The sequence below is a fragment of the Delphinapterus leucas genome, chromosome 1 (assembly GCF_059928025.1).
Source record: "Delphinapterus leucas isolate spDelLeu-1000000601 "Yukka" chromosome 1, BTC_Dleu_Yukka2, whole genome shotgun sequence".
Lineage (NCBI taxonomy): Eukaryota > Metazoa > Chordata > Mammalia > Artiodactyla > Monodontidae > Delphinapterus > Delphinapterus leucas.
Genome location: NC_143129.1, coordinates 20,866,499 through 20,884,637, shown reverse-complemented (window position 1 = coordinate 20,884,637; position 18,139 = coordinate 20,866,499). Strand labels below are relative to the sequence as shown.

General features: G+C 34.0%; 1 protein-coding gene across 1 annotated transcript in view; it reads left to right on the top strand.

The window, feature by feature from the left end:
• The window catches only part of USH2A (usherin), a 777,251-nt gene that overhangs the window by 52,008 nt on the left and 707,104 nt on the right, over positions 1–18,139 (top strand). Inside the window, exon 3 of the mRNA XM_022579226.3 lies at positions 1,919–2,051. Coding sequence (XP_022434934.3) covers positions 1,919–2,051 — 133 coding nt within the window. The remainder of the gene's footprint in view (positions 1–1,918; positions 2,052–18,139) is intronic.

Genomic DNA, 18,139 nt, shown 5'->3' with positions numbered 1-18,139 from the left:
ACATTTTTATTTGAATGATATGACAGAAGTGTCACAGGATGTTACCTGCTGTAAAGAAAGCCAAAGAATTATTACCTTTATTAGGCCAGTGACACCGAGCTTTAGCCATACATTTCTAACTTCTGTCCCTCTACAGAGACAATTTTCTTTTCTTAAATAAACTGTCATGCTAGTGTTAATATATTGTTGGCTCTCTCATGCTCTGAGAATACTGCTGATATAAAACATGTATATGTTAGATTGGTAATAGTATCTTTAGTGTAGCTGACTAGAACAAATGCGTTTCCCTCATGGCTGTGCTAATGTGATAAAGGAAAATTGGCTGTTCATCAGCTTTTGGCCGGGTAAAGACAGTAGAGATGGAGCCACATTCTTTTTTATGCATTAATACCATCGAGAACTTCTCACGAGTTATATTTCATGTGCCTGCATGTTGCGCAAAGATGTTGTAAAACATGAGATAATGCTACAAATAACAAAGTAGAAAAGCCTGTATCTTTTATAATGATAACAGTCAAACACCAAATGACAGTAACAGGCTGTAAAAAATGGGATGCAAAAAAAAAAAACAACAAAACAAAACCACAGTGACGGTGTATATCCAGGTCTGTGAGGAGCTAGTGTGTAATTTTAGGTCTTTATGTTAAAGCTTTGTTTTGTAATTAAGTAAAATGCAACACAGGGTCAGTGAGTTGAGGAAGAACATGAAAGAAGGTTTTAAATGAAAGCAGGTTGGGTAGAGTGGATAACAGCCATATTGAATAAGTTTTTCAGTAAATTATGATGCTAATTTCTAGGCGTATGTGTGTGTGTATGCTTTTTTTTTGTTTTGAGAAGCAGTTTGAAAGGAGTTCACTCATATGATTTAAATATATCAGAGGATGGTTATTTTTGTCAATTTTTGTAAGGCTATTTTAATAAAATTTCATTTTGAATGCTATGATTTGATATTTTTAAATGAAAATGTTAGCATCTGACCTTCAACTCCAAGGCATTAAATTTCTCAATGAAGTAATCTGCATAAAAGTTTGATTGAATTGACTGTTCAGGGATCAACACAGACAAAAATTTCATAACTTTTTATGGTGTAATCCAGGGGTGGTCAGGCTACACTCACGGGACAAATCTGGCTGGTTACCTGTTTTTATAAAAGTTTTGCTGGAACACATCCGTGCCCATTCACATACATGTTGTCTCTGGCTGCTTTCCTATTTACAGCAGAGTTGAGCAGTTGTGACCTGGACCGTTTGGACCACAAAACCAAATCACTTGGCAAACAAATAAAAAATATTTTTTCTCTGGCTGTTTACCAAAAAAGTTTGTTTACCCCTGATGTAGAGCGTTGTTAGGTTGCCTGATGAATTAGCCTAGAACACGATTGGCGGTTTTTTACGTTATTCTGTATTAGAGAAGTATAGATGAAAATTACCGACTAGATACCATCACCTAAGAAAGTAAATGTTTACAAGGAGCCTTTTGTACTAGCAACCTAAATTGAATTATATCCATATGTAATGCATTTTTGGTATATCTGGTTTTGAATATTTTTGCCCTTTGTGTTCATTTGTTTCCAAATATGACTGTAACAAATCTAACTAGTAGCTAAAGAAACAACATGTCTCCAAAAACACTTATAAAGGCATGACAGTCAGAGTTGTTAAATATATGGGACAAACAGTTATGCATACCTGTGAATACCCTGGTAGACATGACCCCAGCACAAAACTATAACATATAGGTTTATATCTAGATATACAAACACAAGACATATTATTGAGCCATTAAAATAAAATTCCAGTCTTTCCAGCTGAGGGAAGTGGAGAAGTAGGAAATTAACTTGAGAAAGCCTGCTGAAGTGTAGTTATTATAAAATAAAAGGTTATGCAGTCAAAATAATAACGGTGATAATTTCTTACAGGTACATCAGACAAAAATCAGTTTCTTCGTCAATGGTTTGGAAGAGGATAATACAGCTTTTGATGCAAGAACTCTAAGTGGTTCAATTACAGATTTTGCCTCTGGTACTATGCAAATAGGACAGAGCTTAAATGGTAAGAGTCCGACTTCAGAAAATTATTTATTTTATCCAATTACACTGTTTCTTAAAAATTGTGTCAAAAATAATATTTTAAAATACCCAGGTGTAGTTGTTTCCTAGCGCTGCTGTAACACATTAGCACCAACTGGGTGGCAGCTTAATTAAGCAGATTTCGTCCTCTGGTGGTTCTGGAGGGTAGAAGTCTGAAATCAAGGATTCAGCATTGGTTTCTTCTGCAGGTTCTGAGGGGAGAATTCATTCCATGCCTCTCTCTTTCTGGTGGCTTCTGGCGATACTTAGTGTTTCTTGACTTGTAGCTGTATAACTTCAATCTTTGCTTCCATCTTCACCTGGCCTTTTCCCCTTCTCTTTTCAGGACACTTGTGACCAGATTTAGGACCCACCCTAATCCAGTATTGTCTTGTCTCAAGATCCTTAATTACATCAGCAAAGACCCTTTTTCCAAATAAACTCACAGTTGCAGGTTGCAGGTAGTCTTATCTTTTGGAGGCCATTGTTCAACCCACTATATCAGGGAATCTTTAAAATTAGAATGTCTCTATCATTTATTTTTAAAGTAAGAATACTATGTAATAAACTATATATTTTTAAAATTTATTTTTTATTGAAGTAAAGTTGAATTACAATGTTGTGTTAATTTCTACTGTATAGCAAAGTGACTCAGTTACACACATATATATACATACTTTTTTATATATTATTTTCCATATGGTTTATCACAGGATATTGAATATAGTTCCCTGTGCTCTACAGTAGGACCTTGTTGTTTATCCATTCTATATATACCAGTTTGCATCTGCTAGTCCCAAACTCCCACTCCTACCCTCTCCCACTCCCCTCCCCCTTGGCAACCACCAGTCTATTCTCTATGTCCGTGGTTTTGCTTCCATTTCATAGATAGGTTCATTTGTGTCATATTTTAGATTCCACATATAAGTGTTCTATGGTATTTGTCTTTCTCTTTCTGACTTACTTCACTTAGTTTGATAATCTCTAGTTGCATCCATGTTGCTGCAAATAGCATTATTTTGTTCTTTTTTATGGCTGAGTAGTATTCCATTGTTTATATGTACCACATCTTTATCCATTCATCTATTGATGGGCACCTAGGCTATTTCCATGTCTTGGCTATTGTGAATAGTGCTGCTATGAACATAAGGGTGGATGTATCTTTTTGAATTATAATCTTGTCTGGATATATGCCCAGGGGTGGGATTGTTGGATCATATGGTAATTCTATTTTTAGTTTTCTGAGGAACCTCCATACTGTTTTCCACAGTGGCTGCACCAACTTCCATTCCCACCAGCAGTGTAGGAGGGTTCCCTTTTCTCCACACTCTCTTCAGCATTTGTTATTTGTAGACTTTTTAATGGTGGTCATTCTGACCATTGTGAGGTGGGACCTCATTGTAGTTTTGATTTGCTTTTCTCTAATAATTAGCAATGTTGAGCATCTTTTCGTGTGCCTCCTGGCCATCTGTATTTCTTCTTAAACTATATTTTCTTTCTCTTTTTTTTCAGGTTTGTATTTTATTGTATGGCTATTGTTAAAGTAGGACTTAGAGTATTAGACAGAAACTGGAAAATAATAGTCAACATGGAATAAACTGGATTAATGGTGTTCATATCTTCCCACCCTAAAAATGGGCCATGTAGATTAAGAAGATAATATGCATCACATCCTGAAAAGAGCAGAAGTTGTATTTAGACTTCTCTTGAAATAACTATCACAGTGGTCGATAAAATTGTCTACACTTTAAAATGGGAACGTGAATTATTTTATATTATTAAAAAATGCTCATTATAAGAAAATCCATACAACACAGAACTCTATAAAATAGGAAGCATTTTCCTTTTTTGACCTTCATCGATAGATATAGTTAACTTTGTTATACCCGTCCATCATTTTTGTACATATAGCTAGAGATATGGTTATAAATATAATAATTTTCCAAAAATGAAATTATCATACATATGCTTTCTCTGAGGCCTCTAAAAATAAATACTTCCGCTCCAAATGTTATGAGAAACATATCAGTATGCCTTCTCATTTAAAATGGCTGCATTGTGCACAATTGTATAGCTGTAACCAAAACTTTTTAAACAAGATTGTATTGATGAGCATTTAGGTTATTTCTACTATTTCAATATTATTAGCAGTTATTTGATAGAAAACACTAAATATATATATCCATATATTATATCTGTGTCTATAGCTCTCATGCCTATACACATATACATATATATGTGTTTGAACAATTCCCTGTGCAGTTCCCTAAGACCTTTTACTTTGGCGTCAATTTCCCTGATTTCAAATCCCGTCTCTCTACTTACTAGCCCTGTGACCTGGAATAACTTTTTAATGGCTCTAAACTGTAGTTACGTCCAATTTAAAATCTTGATGATGATGATATTACAGTCCCACTGTAAGGATCAAATGAGGCTATGTCATAAAAAGCACTACTGTTTTTCCAGCATCTGGTACCTAGCAGTTGCTTCATATTTGTGGAATGAATGAATACTGTACCTTGTATATACTAACTCATATTGATATGTAATACTATGATTAGTATTATAATTATTTCCCTAACATGAATCAGTAGAAGTTAAATAGGTTGAAATATATGGTCATTTTTAAATTTTAATACATCTGAGATTGATTACCCTAAAGCTTAACAACAGATAATCTCCAGAAAGGTTGTGAAAATTTACAACCTCACTTAAAAATACAGGTAAGTATCTGCCTCCTTAAACAGTAACTGACCTTACAAATTATCCTTGTTTTTTTTCCACTTTTGTCATTCCTCTCATTGAAAAATGTTTTTGTACACTGCCTTAGAATTATTTGGCCATTAGTGAGGTTCACTGGCTTTCCACATGTCTTGATAATTTGCATTTCATTTGTTAATTCCTCATACATGTTGTGTGTCTATATTTTATAGTCTGGAATTTCTTACTTGTAAAAGCTCATTAATGCTAAGAATATTATGTTACACACGTTTTCGTTAGTTTTTAGATAGTCTGATAACTTTGCATTATAGAAATTTAAAAATATTGTAAGTTTTTAATAAAGGCAAAACATGCACGTAACATAATGCATAAATATTAAGGGGGTACAGCTTTACAAAATTTTAATCCTATGTAATTCTCATCCAGAATGAGATCATCAGACATTTCTTGTATTAAAGACTCCTAGTGAATACCGACTCTAAAGGGAAACAAGAGTAGTGTTAGTAAGGACCTCTATTGGCATGGATTAGTGTTGCCTATCCTTGAATTCTCATGTAAATTAAATCATGCAGTAGGTACTCTTTTGTGTCTAATTCCTTTTCTAAGCACTATGCCTGTAAGATTTATCTGTATTGTGTGTTGCTATTTCTTTAAGCTTTAGGAAATACTTCTTTACTTTTTCAAAGTGGGTATTCTACCCAAAGATATTTGAGAATTTCGGCGATCCGTGTCCTGCCAACACTGAGTATTGTCATGTGTTATTGTTGTTTGCCATTCTGGTGGCTGTATGGTACATTTCTTGATGATTTACGTTGTTGAGAACATTTTCATGTGCTTCTTGGTCATGGCTATGCTCTTTTGTGAAATACCTATTTAAGTTTTTGCCTATTTTTAGTTGGATAGTTTGTCTTTTTATTGCTTACAGGAGCTCTTCAGTATTTTGAATATGAGTTCTTTGACAGATACATGGACTTCAAATATCACCTTCTGGGTTATGGCGTATACTATCATTTTCCTTTGATCAACAGATATTCTTAATTTTAGTGAAGTCCAGTTTACTAACTTTTCTTTCAAACTTAATACTTTTCATGTCCTGTTTAGAATATCTTTGCAAATCCTGAAAGAATAAAGTGTAGGAGAACACCATAAAGACCATAAAGATGTTCCCTTACACTTAAACATTTTCATCACTTCTCTACTACTTTGCAGTGGTAACTTTGTCACAAATTATATATCTGTTATGTGAAGATGAGTTTGTTCCTGAGCTCACTGTTTTGTTTCAATGGTATGTTTGCCCATACTTATCATTAAAGCATTTAGTTTTCATTATTGTAGCTTCATAAAAGTCTTAATATTTAGAAATATTTAATTTCTCCAACTTTTTTTTTCTTTCAAGATTGTCTTGGCTATTATATGAATTTTAGAAGGAGTTTTTCGTTTTTCACAAAATTTTGAGGGAATTTAAATCCTTAACTCAATTTTGGGAGAATAGACAGCTATAGAATATCAAGTCTTCCAATCCATGAACATCATATACTCCTTACTTTCTCCCAGCCATGTTTTTAGTTTTCTGTATAGCATCTCATTCATATTTGTAAGACTTAGTCCTGTGTATCTGTTGGTCCTTTTATTCATGTAATTTTACTTCAGTTGTTTCGGAACTTTATTCTCTAATTTTCTTTCTGTTATATAAAATGCCATCAATTTTTATATTGACCTTAATAAGTCCAATGACCTTGCTAAATTTTAATTCTAATAGTTATACAGTCCTATCATATATACATAGTAGGCACTCAAATCTTTTCAGATGTTTGCAATAAAGGAATAAGTAGTCATGGCTTTGGAGTTGTCACATAGATATTTATGGGTGCTGTTATTAATAATTTTGAAACAATGTAAAATTTTAATTTCCCCCTATGACCTGAGTTATCTAGTTTAAAAAAAAAGTATATATTTTTAATTTTCAAAAAACATTCTAAAACACTGTGGTTAAATTTCCAGGCTCTGGGGTCAGATAAATTTAGGGTTGAATTCAATTTAGTTGTGTATTTTTGGTCAAAATATGTATCCCTTTTAAGTCTTAGGTTTCTAATCTATTAAATAATGTTTTAATAAATGATTCATGGGAAAATTATAAGAATTATATGAGACTGTGTATGTGTAGTATGTACTGCTTGTCATATTGTAAATGTTAATAAGTGACAACTATTATTAACCTCTTTGAACATCTATTTTCTTCTTGTGAAGCAGAGATAACAATTACTTTCCATAGAATTGTTGAGAGATCCAAAGAAACATGACTCTATTATTTTAATTTGTATATTCTTTTAGATCAAGCTAAACTTATGTGAAGAAGTAATATTTTAAGGAACCAATATATTTAGAAGCTTGGTTTGAGTAATTAGTATATTGAAAAATTTTATAAAGTACTCTGCCTGCAGAAATTCTTAATAACACATTACATCTTGTGAGCCTTATTTCAATATTTACCTCCCATTAGCACTTCTAAAAGTGTTTTATTGCCCCAAATGTTGCTCAGAGTAGTAGACAGTGCCATAAATTTGTCCACTCTGCACTGTGGGGTTGAAATGATTTGCTCCTATTCTATTTCAGTCTACTAAATGTTGAATTAATGCTTCCAAAGGACTGTGTGGACTGAAAATGATATTTGTTTTTAAACTGCAAAAAAGTTGATTCAACTTCTGATTGGAAAACACATCATTGGAAAAGGGTTTATTTCCAATGTTACTTAGTTTTTATTACAGTTTTTCTCCTTAAGCTCTGAGCATCGGAGAACTACAGGAGGAAAGAATATTTTAAAATAATTTTTATCTTTTTTCCCATCAATTTATAGGTACGGTTGTACCTACTGTATCTTTTCTCTAATTAGAGATGGCAGATAGACTGGCTCATTACTTCTGCCTAATGAGGCAGGCTCCATGCCACCTCTCTAATCAGAAAAGAGATAGGTACAGAATGTTCCCACGGACTTATTATAAATCATCTTCTTTCTCTCACTTGCTCCTTTTTTCAATAAAAAAATTAAGTCCCTGTCCTCCATACTTTTGTCTGCATCCAAGATGGTTTCATTCAGGTGAGGTAATTGTGCAAGAGATTACTGCGAGCTGAATTAAAGGTGCTCTCATGCAGCACCGGGCTGGCTGTCTCTGCTTTGGAACAGATACTACCTCAAACACAGGCATATCAAGCGAAGGCCTTTAGGAAATCAAGATGGCTTTTCTTACTTCTCTGGTTAGGCTTAATTGGTTTCTTTGGTTCTGTACCCAGGAAGCAACGACTTTTCACATGAGTATTGGCTGCTAGAGAGCCTTTTCTTTGAGTCTCATTTCTAACTAGCATAACTTTCTAGAAAAATATGTTGCCAATGACACTTTCTGTTGCTGCAAGCCTTGTCTTTGCCTCACCTAGGAAATTAATCAGTGGACCAGATGAATGCTTTCTCCTGAGCCCTGTATCCGTACTAATGGGATATGTATACGTATAATGTGTACATATTAACGTGGTACTCTGATTTGCTTGGACTGATTTCTAAATATACAAATAGAAACACCTTAGACCATCCATATCAACCAATATATATCTGTTTCTTTTTAGAATATTTTCTTCCAGTTGTGTGTTTATTTCAGTGCCTCCAGTTGGGCATAAAACCTAGAGGAGTTGTGGTAACAGACATGTAATTGTAAGCAACCTCTAACGTCACTGTGATAATGAACTATAATAGCCCTCCACATTGTGGATTTAAAAATACAAAATCATGTGAATCAAAACTTTCCCGAGCTACTTCTGAATTCATTTATCAACAGAATTCTAATTTCCTTTTAAATGTGGGCATCTCTACATGATGCATTTAAAAGTGTGTAGCACATTCTTAAGAAGGTAATTGGTCATTAAGAAATCAGTAGATGTTTGTTATGTAGCTGTGAAAGTGAAAATACAGGGAACAAAACGATAATCATCTGAAGCTGATGCCAGCTTCCCTTCCCTTCATGTTTTCTACTGTGTGTTGTATCTTAATTCACCTGCTTGTTCTTTCTGGAGTTGGAATACTACTTTTCTTTCTACTAGTGTCCCAAAGGTTAACATTTCTAACTTCAGCGAGGGTATAGAAAGTCAGCTTTCCTTTTAGTTTCGTTGAGATTATGCTTAAATTTTTCTGAGAGAATTTTTTTTTGGGAATTAGATAAAAAGACAAGAAATAGAAAAGTATAGAAATTGATGGATTAAGACAGGTAAATGGAATGGAAGAAGAGTATAGGAACAAGGTATATAAAGGTATAGAGCAGTTTAATTAAAGATGAAATTGGTGTTTCAGAGCATTGCAGAAGAGATATCTAGCAATGCTATCAGGACAAGTGGCCCACTATGGTACAAAAATAAAAAGATAATTTAAATGTGTACCTTACGACCATATTAACTAAAAACTGCAGATGAGTTAAAATTCATTAAAATGTGAAATGTGTAATCATGAGGTGGTAGAGGACAGTAAAGGCAAATGTTTCCATAATCCTGGCATATTGAAAGATTTTTATTAGCATGATACCATGGCCAGAAACACTAAAGGAAAAATATTGAAACATCTGACTAATAAAATGAGAATTTAAAATTCAAACAATGCTTATCATTTTGTACTCAGTTTGGCAAGGAATAAAAAGAGAGAATGCTAGTGTTGGAAAGAGTTTGTGATAACCTGGCAAGCTATGAAAAGTAAAAATGTGGAAGTTACATCATCCAAGTATTCTCCTTCCAGGGCCTATATCTCAAGAATACAATTAAACAAGGCCCTAAGTATGTACACAAAAATGTTCATTGCAGAATGACTTAAAGTGGCAAATAATTGGGACCAGTTAAAAACTTCAAAAGAGAATTGCTTAAACAGATGATAGTTTATACTTAACAATGAAAAAATGTGTACCGTTAAGAGAGATAGAATGTCTGTTGGTAGAGACTTGGCAACAGGTTCATGATGTGTTATTACATGAGAAAAGCATGAGTGTGAGGTACACTATACTCTAACACGAGTTGAAGAAATACAAATCTTCACTGGATACTAAACTCATTGTACATAGAAATTATTGTTGTTATAATAATTAGTGCCTGAGAAACAAGGCATGAAATTTAGAGTCGGACAGTTTTTGGTTTGAATCTGGCTCTGCTTCTTAGAAGCCAATGACTTTGGCAAAGAATTGAGCTTCTCAATCCAATTTCCTCATTTGTTTCCTCATATGTAACATGTGTTTTAGATAGAGTTTTCAAAGCAAGTATAAAACTTATGAATAATATATACTTGGTTCGTGTTTGGTACTCAATGAAACTTTGCTGTTATAAATATTAATGTTATAATAATTTAGATATTAAGTTTATTGACTTTGTGAAAGTTAAATATTTAAAAATAATGGTCATGGACTACATTTAATTTTTGGGGCTGAAAAGCAAAATTTTCTTAGAGCGAGGAAGAAAAAAATGTTCAATTTAGGGCAATGATGTACTAGATGTTTAAAACTGCTGTATTTTGTGTAGGAAGGTCCCATGAAATAATTTCTTTCTCTCTTCAAAGATTAGTCCTCTCTGGTACTCTTCATTGTTTCTTACAAATCCTGAATTCTACCTGGTGTTATTTCTTTTTAGTCTGAAGAATTTCCTTTTTCATTGCTTATAATTCAGTCAGTGGGAAACAAATTCCCTCAGCTTTTATGAAAAAATGTCTTTAATTTGTCTTTGCTTTTGAAAGATATTTTCACTGGCTGTAGAATTCTACATAGCTAATTGTAATTTTTTCCAGCACTTTAAAGATTGTTGTTTCATTGTCTACTTGCTTTCATTGTTTCTGGTGAGAAATCAGCCATCATTCATATCAATGTTCCTTTGTAAGGTATATGCCATTTTTCTCTTGTTGCTTAAAATTTTCTCTTTTGTGTTAATAGTTTAAGTTATGCCTGGATATAGTTTTCATAGTATTTATCCTGGTTGAGGTTTGCTCAGATTCTTGGATGTATAAGTTGAGGTTTTCACTACTTTTGGAAGTTCTGATGATTATCTCTTTAAACTTTTCTTGCTTTTCCTTTTTCTTTTCATTCCACATTCTTTCTCCTCTTACTCTGGGACTTTAATTACACTTATGTTAGAGCACAGATAGTATCTCACAGATCTTGAGCACAGTTTTTATTTGTTTGCTTGTTTTTGTTTTCCCTACTCTTTTTTTATTCTTAGTGTTTCTCTTTGGATACTTTCTATTGATTTGTCTTGATAGTCACTGATTATTTTCTCTCGTGTATCTAGGCTGCTGTTAAGCTTATCTAGAAAATTCTTCATTTTTTAACAGCACACTTTTCGTTTCCAGTATTTCCATTTGGCTCCTTTTTTTAGGATCCACCTCTCTGCTCCTGTTTCCCCATCTTTTCACATGTATTGTCACCATTTCCACTAGATCTTTTAGTATTTTTACCATAGATATTTTCAAATCCCTATTTGATAATTCCAACATCCGGGCCATGTCTATTGACTATTTCCTTTTTTATGATGGGCCACATTTTCTTGCTGTTTCATGTGTCTTTAAATGTTTTTATTGTTTACCAGACATTTCGTATAAGGGAATAGAAGAGAGAGAAGTAAATAATAGTGACCAGAGAAAAGAGCACTGCTGGGTCTATCAAGCCTCTACAGTATGTGTGTTAGTGGAGGGTCGGAGGATGGTGGGAGGATAACAGCATCAAACTGATTTGAAGTTGACCTGGATGTGAGCTTTATTTCAGTTTTAATATAATTTAGTTCACCACTGGTTTCAGATATTTGAGGCTAGAATCAGGATGGACTCAGACTCTGTGGTTGGTACTCTTTGGGATTTGTCATCCCAGCCTACGTGGGGCTGCTTTCTTCTTACTCTGTAACTGATTCTGCTACTTCTCACCTCTCTGTTAGGGTTGAGAGCAGATGTCGGTCTCAGTTCTCCTATGAAAGGCTTGTTACTTTCTAGAATTTAATTTATTCGGATTGCTCTGTGTCCTCTACTTTCTGATGGGTTAAAAATGATTTTATAGCTTATCTGGCTTATTTTGGTTGTTTGATAGCAAAGTGATGGTCTCTTGCAACTTTCTACATCTGAAGCAGAAGTGAAAGTCCAACTATTATTGTAACACTTGATATAACATTTTCTTTCTTTGACCAACTCTGTACCTTAACTCTGCAGCTCTCTTGGTCCTTAACTATTGCTGGTCTCAGGTATTTTGGCCAAGGAAGGTACCTATTACTTAGCCCAAAAGATTATTTTAGTAGAATTCGAGAATTGACTTTATAGTTACACCTTCTCATTTTTCCTGGAGATTTTTGGCTTTTGTGGGTCTTAAGCTTATGTCTGTTTGTTTTTCAATTTTACATCAGTTATCTTTGGTTTGCCTGAAATCTATTCACTGCCAATATTTAAACCTGAAACATATTGAGGATTCTGAATTTTTGTTGTTAGACGATCTCAACTTGTGATCATGTGACTTCTACTGAGCAATATTTTTACTTTTTATTTCAGTGCCTCTTAGCAGTTCCCTTTGTCAAGAAGCAGTCTTTTCATCACTTCATCTAACATATAAACTTCTTGCATTTCCTTTTTCTGTCTGATATACACTTGTATTTATCACCTTGTACTCTCTGGTACCCTGAATCAGGTCATCTTTCTACCTCTCTGGGACCTTCAATCAATTGATCTGAACAACTTTTCACTGCTCCCCACTCCCTTGATGTGTATTATTCCCTTGTTAGTCAGCTTAAGTTTCATGGTCAAATATTATAATCACTTTCTTACACACACCGTGACTCTCCTGCCTTTTTTTTTTTTTTTTTCACTTTCTAGTATTATCTTGGCAACACCACAGTACTGGTTAAATGTACCCAATCAGGATGCCTGGTCTCCCTTAAGTTTATGATCATAAACCTCATATGTGCCCTGGATACTGCCCTGCAATCATTCCATATTTCTCTCGTCCGTGCAGGTTCCCCGTCTTATGACAACTATGTACATAATTTGTTCTCTTCTCAAACTTACTCCTTATCCTCTAAGTTGATATTACCTCCTCTTTCACTATGAAAATGAAAAAAATCATAAAAGAATGTCTATAGATTCACACTGCTATATTTACCCACCTCTGTCTTACGATCGATCTTATCCAGGAAATTTTCCCAGCCTTTTCCCCACTTACTCCTATATTGTAAAGTCTTCTCTTTAAATGGGACTTTCAAAGATAAGTTGTTATTCTTCCATTAAAAACATTTTCTTGACCCCGATTTCCTCCACCAGCCCGCTGTTTCATTTCCTTTTTCCTCTTTTTAAGCAAAACTCCCCCAAAGTATTGTCAGTGATAGTTGTCTTGAATTCCTCTTTTCCAATTCTACCGACTACTGTCAGGCTTTAGCTCATCACCACAGTTAAACTAATTGACCTTCATTTCATAAATCTAATAGTTAATTTCAATAATTTATGTGACCCATCAACATCATTTAATAGAGTTGAGATCACTCCTTCCTCCTTGACAGACTTTCTTCACTTGGCATCTAAGAGTGCATCATCTCCCGGTTTGCCTTTGAATTTCTAGTTGCTACTTATCACTTTGATTCCTAGTTCCTCTTTATCTATTACTTGACTTCTTAATATTGGTATTCCAGGCCTTACACCCTGACTTTGTTTCCAAGTCTATATACACACTCACTCCCTTAAAGATCACCTCTGGTCTCATAGCTTTAAATACCATCTGAATGACTTGACTTCCAAATTGGGATCTACCCATCGCCCTCCCCATAGGCCTCTTTCCTAAACTCCAGAATGCTATATACATCAGGCTATCCAAAATCTCCATTTGGAGGCTTAATTTATACCTCAAAATTAAGCTTATTTTTCCTACATTGAAATCCTGGTTTTTAGACCTCCCTCTTTGACTCACACAGTTTCTCCCATAGCCTTCCCCATCTCAGGTGAGGGCGACTATTTTTCCACTACTTCAGAGCAAAAGATTTGGAGTCATCCTTGCCAGTTCTCTTTCTCTCCCATTTGATATCTCAAGTGTCAGAAAAAATCCTGCTGATCATACTTTCAAAATATATCCAGTTTGATTCCTTCTTACCAGCTCCACTAGAATCATTCCCATCCAAGTCATGATTGTTGTTCTTACTGGATTGTTGTTGCACAGTCTTTCAACTGCTTGCACTCTGGCCCTCCACTTTATTCTCAACACAGAAGCCAGAGTTTCTCTGTTAAAAATGAGTCAGATCATATTACTTCTCTGTTCAAAATGCTCTATTATTTCCCTGCCTCCCCAGCATGAAAGCCACCATTTTCACAATGGCCTCTAAGACCTACGTGAACTGTTTTCACATATTATACGTTACTTATTATTGTTGTGTATATCTGTTTACCCCTCTAGAATATAAGTCTTGTGAAGGCAGAGATTTTTTTGTTTGCATTGTTGACTGATATATCCCAAGAGCCTAGAAGATTGCCTGTCCCACGGTAGCTATTCAATATTTGCTGAATACATAAATGGATGGCAGGATCTGAAAGATAGAATATAATGGGTACAAGTCTTTACAGCTTCAATCAGTTTGTCAGCCTCATCTCTTTGGCAATGTTACAGAAGTGATACCTTATGAACTAGGTTTGTGAGAATAGAAAATGTTACAAAGAAGTAGTTGAGCAGCCATTGTGACTAAAGGAGAAGAAAGACTCAAAGATGTTTCCTAGATATACCAGTATAGAGGGAAATAAGGAAGTTGTGGTTGTGTGCGTGCATGCTTGTGAGGTGGGGAGAGAGGGAGGGAGAAGAGGAGAAGGTTAATGGAGCAGAGGGGAAGAGAGAAGGAAGAGGGGACAGTAAGTTTAGGGGAATGAGTTTTAAATTATTTATTTGAGATAGTAAAGAATTATCCAAGTGGAAATGGCAAAAGGTCATTTGGGACAAGAGAGTGGATTTGAGGATTGATTTAAGGACTAATGATATGCAGATAAGAATATTCCTCATAGAGGTCATTTTTGAAGCTCTAGAAGCAGGTGAAATTCTTGAAGGAAAGAAATGTAGAAAAAAGAGTATTGAGCTATAGATAGAAGGTTGGGAAATGGAGATATGGAAGAGAGGCAGCTGAGGGGATACAGATGTGGCCTGGAAGGATTAGGATTTAGAAGACAGATATTGAAAAATTCACGAAGCTCTTCAATAATATCAAGCAGCTGAACATCAAGGAGAATGAGAAGTTATAAAACTGAAAATGATACCTAGGGTGGCCATCAAGAATGCACTTTCAGTCTAATGATGATGGTCGAAAAGGGACTGTAGATAATTTTAAAATGAGACTGAATGATGAAGGACAGAAGGCCTTGAGTGCAGATAACTGTAGAAGGCTGGGTCTGAAGAGAAGGAAAGCAATTGGCTAAAGTTGGCATAATACAAGCTGCTGTTCTCTAGTGGTTGATTATTACTTTTGAGTATTTTGCGGTCATCTGTTAATTCTTCAGGATAACACCTTGCCTTTCACTGATCTTAACTACTGATTCTGGAGCTGAGTTTTCAGACTTCAAGGAGTTTTATAATAGTGTATGTATTGTGTAATTGTATAAAATGCCTGTATTAATCGTATATGACTCTATATGGAATGCTTGTGCTTTTTGTTATTGTTGTCTGCAACGATACTGTTATTTAGAACTTTATTTTCCTTTTTATGGTTCCATGACAGCTGGAGTGTATTCTTATCTTTTTGCTATTGATACCTAAAAGCAACATTAACAATGACAAAAACAGAAAAAACATTCTAAATTTTCTGGCGTAAAATCCTTACCGTTGTGAGCATTAAAAAATAAATGAACAAGCTCCTTTGACTCTCCATTCTAGAGCCATCATAGTTTGAAGTTCTAGAATTTTATGATTTGTTTTTGTAATTTGTTTCAGAGTGAAATGTTTTCTTTTGTGTCACACTGACTAGAGATCAGATAATTAACCTAACCCCATCATGCATAATTTTAATTTCAATTTGAACTTTTGATAGAAATGAGGAAAAGCCATTATCTAAGTCTTTGTGGAATGGACACAGATTTGTTTTCTGTTCTACTGCATTGGCAGTTTGTTTCTTACCTATATCAGTCTATTAATGGTATTGTCAAAATGCTCAGTCTTTAAGCTTTGTTATTTTCAAAAATGAAGATTCTCTACCAAATTTTAAATAGATAGCTAGGGGGAAGCAGCTGCATAGCACAGGGAGATCAGCTTGGTGCTTTGTGACCACCTAGAGGGGTGGGATAGGGAGGGTGGGAGGGAGGCACAGAGGGAGGGGATATGAGGACATATGTATACATATAGCTGATTCACTTCATTATACAGCAGAAACTAACAAAACATTGTAAAGCAATTATACTCCAATAAAGAGGTTAAAAAAATAAAACAATAAAAAATAATTTATAAAAAAATGAAGATTCTCAGTTTGATATTATACCAGATATTTTTTCCAAAAATTTACAGTAATTATCTTTAATTCTTTTAGCCTGTAGGTGGGTACCTCTATTTAAAAGCAACTATGCCAATCACTATACTTCTAGTTCCAATTCTAAAATTCTTTTCGTTCACAAGGACAGATCTAGTCTTAATAACTTGTTGCTATTTCCTTTTATTTGACTTGAGCATTTTTAGTAACATCTAACTTTCTAAAATAATTTAGAAATTTTTCCTTACATCAGTGGTTTTTTCCAGGTAATGGAGATTTATGACCTTGAAATATCAAAATGTACTTAAACAATTTTTAAAGATTCTTGAAGATCCCCCCTCCTATTCTGTATTTACAATTATCATTCTCATGTCTTTTTTATACCTTTATTATAAGGTTGAACCATATAAAATTGCCATTCTTACAGACTAAAAATTGTCAGATATTAACTATTTCAACCTAATATGCTTATAAGTATACTTAAATAATATACATGCTATTGTCTTCATGTTAAAATTTACATAAGTGGCTTTATAGTGTATTTCCACCTTGGCTTTTTCATAAAAATAGTTTCTGAGAATTTAAAATTTTGAGAGCTGGTTCATTCATTTTAGTTGCCCTGTTAATATTCCATTTTATGAATAAAAGTATATATTATGTGTTAGTTCCCATGTTAAGAATTTTTTTTTTATAATTTAGGAAGTTTCACAGTTAACATATTGTATGTTTCTTCTTGTACACATTTGTTTTACTTCTTCCTTTCTAATCTGGAAGCCTTTTCTTTTTCTTGCTTAATTGCCCTGGAGGCTAATACCTCCAGAACAGTATTTACTAGAAGTGGTAAATGTGGATGTTGGTGTCTTGTTCCTGATCATAGGGGGAGAGTAGTGTTTTGCCTTCAGGTGTGATGTTAGCTGTTGATTTTTATAAATTCCCTTTCTCAGGTGAGGAATTTCTATTTTTTCAATGTTTTTTGTTTTTATAGTGAAAGAATGTTGGAATTTGACAAATGCTTTTTCTGCACCTATGGATATGATCATTTGTTTTTGTCCTTTATTCTATCATATTGTTCATTACTTGGTTTTCACACGTTGAACCCACCTTGAATCTTTAGGATAAATCCCAGTTGCTTGTGGTGTATAATCCTTTATTTATGATGTTAAATTTGGTTTACTAGTATTTTATGAAGATTTTTTTGATCTGTAACTTTCTTTACTTGTAATGTCTTTATTGGTTTTGGTATCAGGGTAAGATAACTTCATAGAATTATTTGGGAAGTGTTTCTACTTTTTCCGTTTTTTGGAAGAGTTTGTGAAGGATTGACAGTGTTCCTCTCTTAAACGTTTATAAGAATTCAGTGAAGACATTGATCCTGGATTTTCTTTGTGGAAAAATTTTTTTTACTAAATTAATCTTTTTTATTATCACTCTATCCAGAATGTCTGTTTCTTCTTTTTTCATTCACTATCAATTTTCTTTGTTTTTATTGTTTCTTCTTCCAGTTTTATTGAAATATAATAGACGTACAGCACTGTATAAGTTTAAGGTACACAACATAATGATTTGATTTACGTACATCATGAAGTGATTATCACAATAATTTTAGTGAACATCCATCATGTCATACAGGTATAAAAGTAAAGAAATAGAAAAAAAGTTTTTTCTTCTGATGAGAACTCTTGAGATTTACTCTCTTAACAGCTTTTTTATATGGCATACAGCAGTGTTAATTATATTTATAATGTTGTACATTACATCACTAGTACTTATTTATCTTATAACTGGAAGTTCATACTTTTCGACTGTCTGCATCCACTTTCCGCTCCCTCCACCCCATCTCCACCTCTGGTAACCACAAATATGATCTCTTTTTCTGTAAGTTTG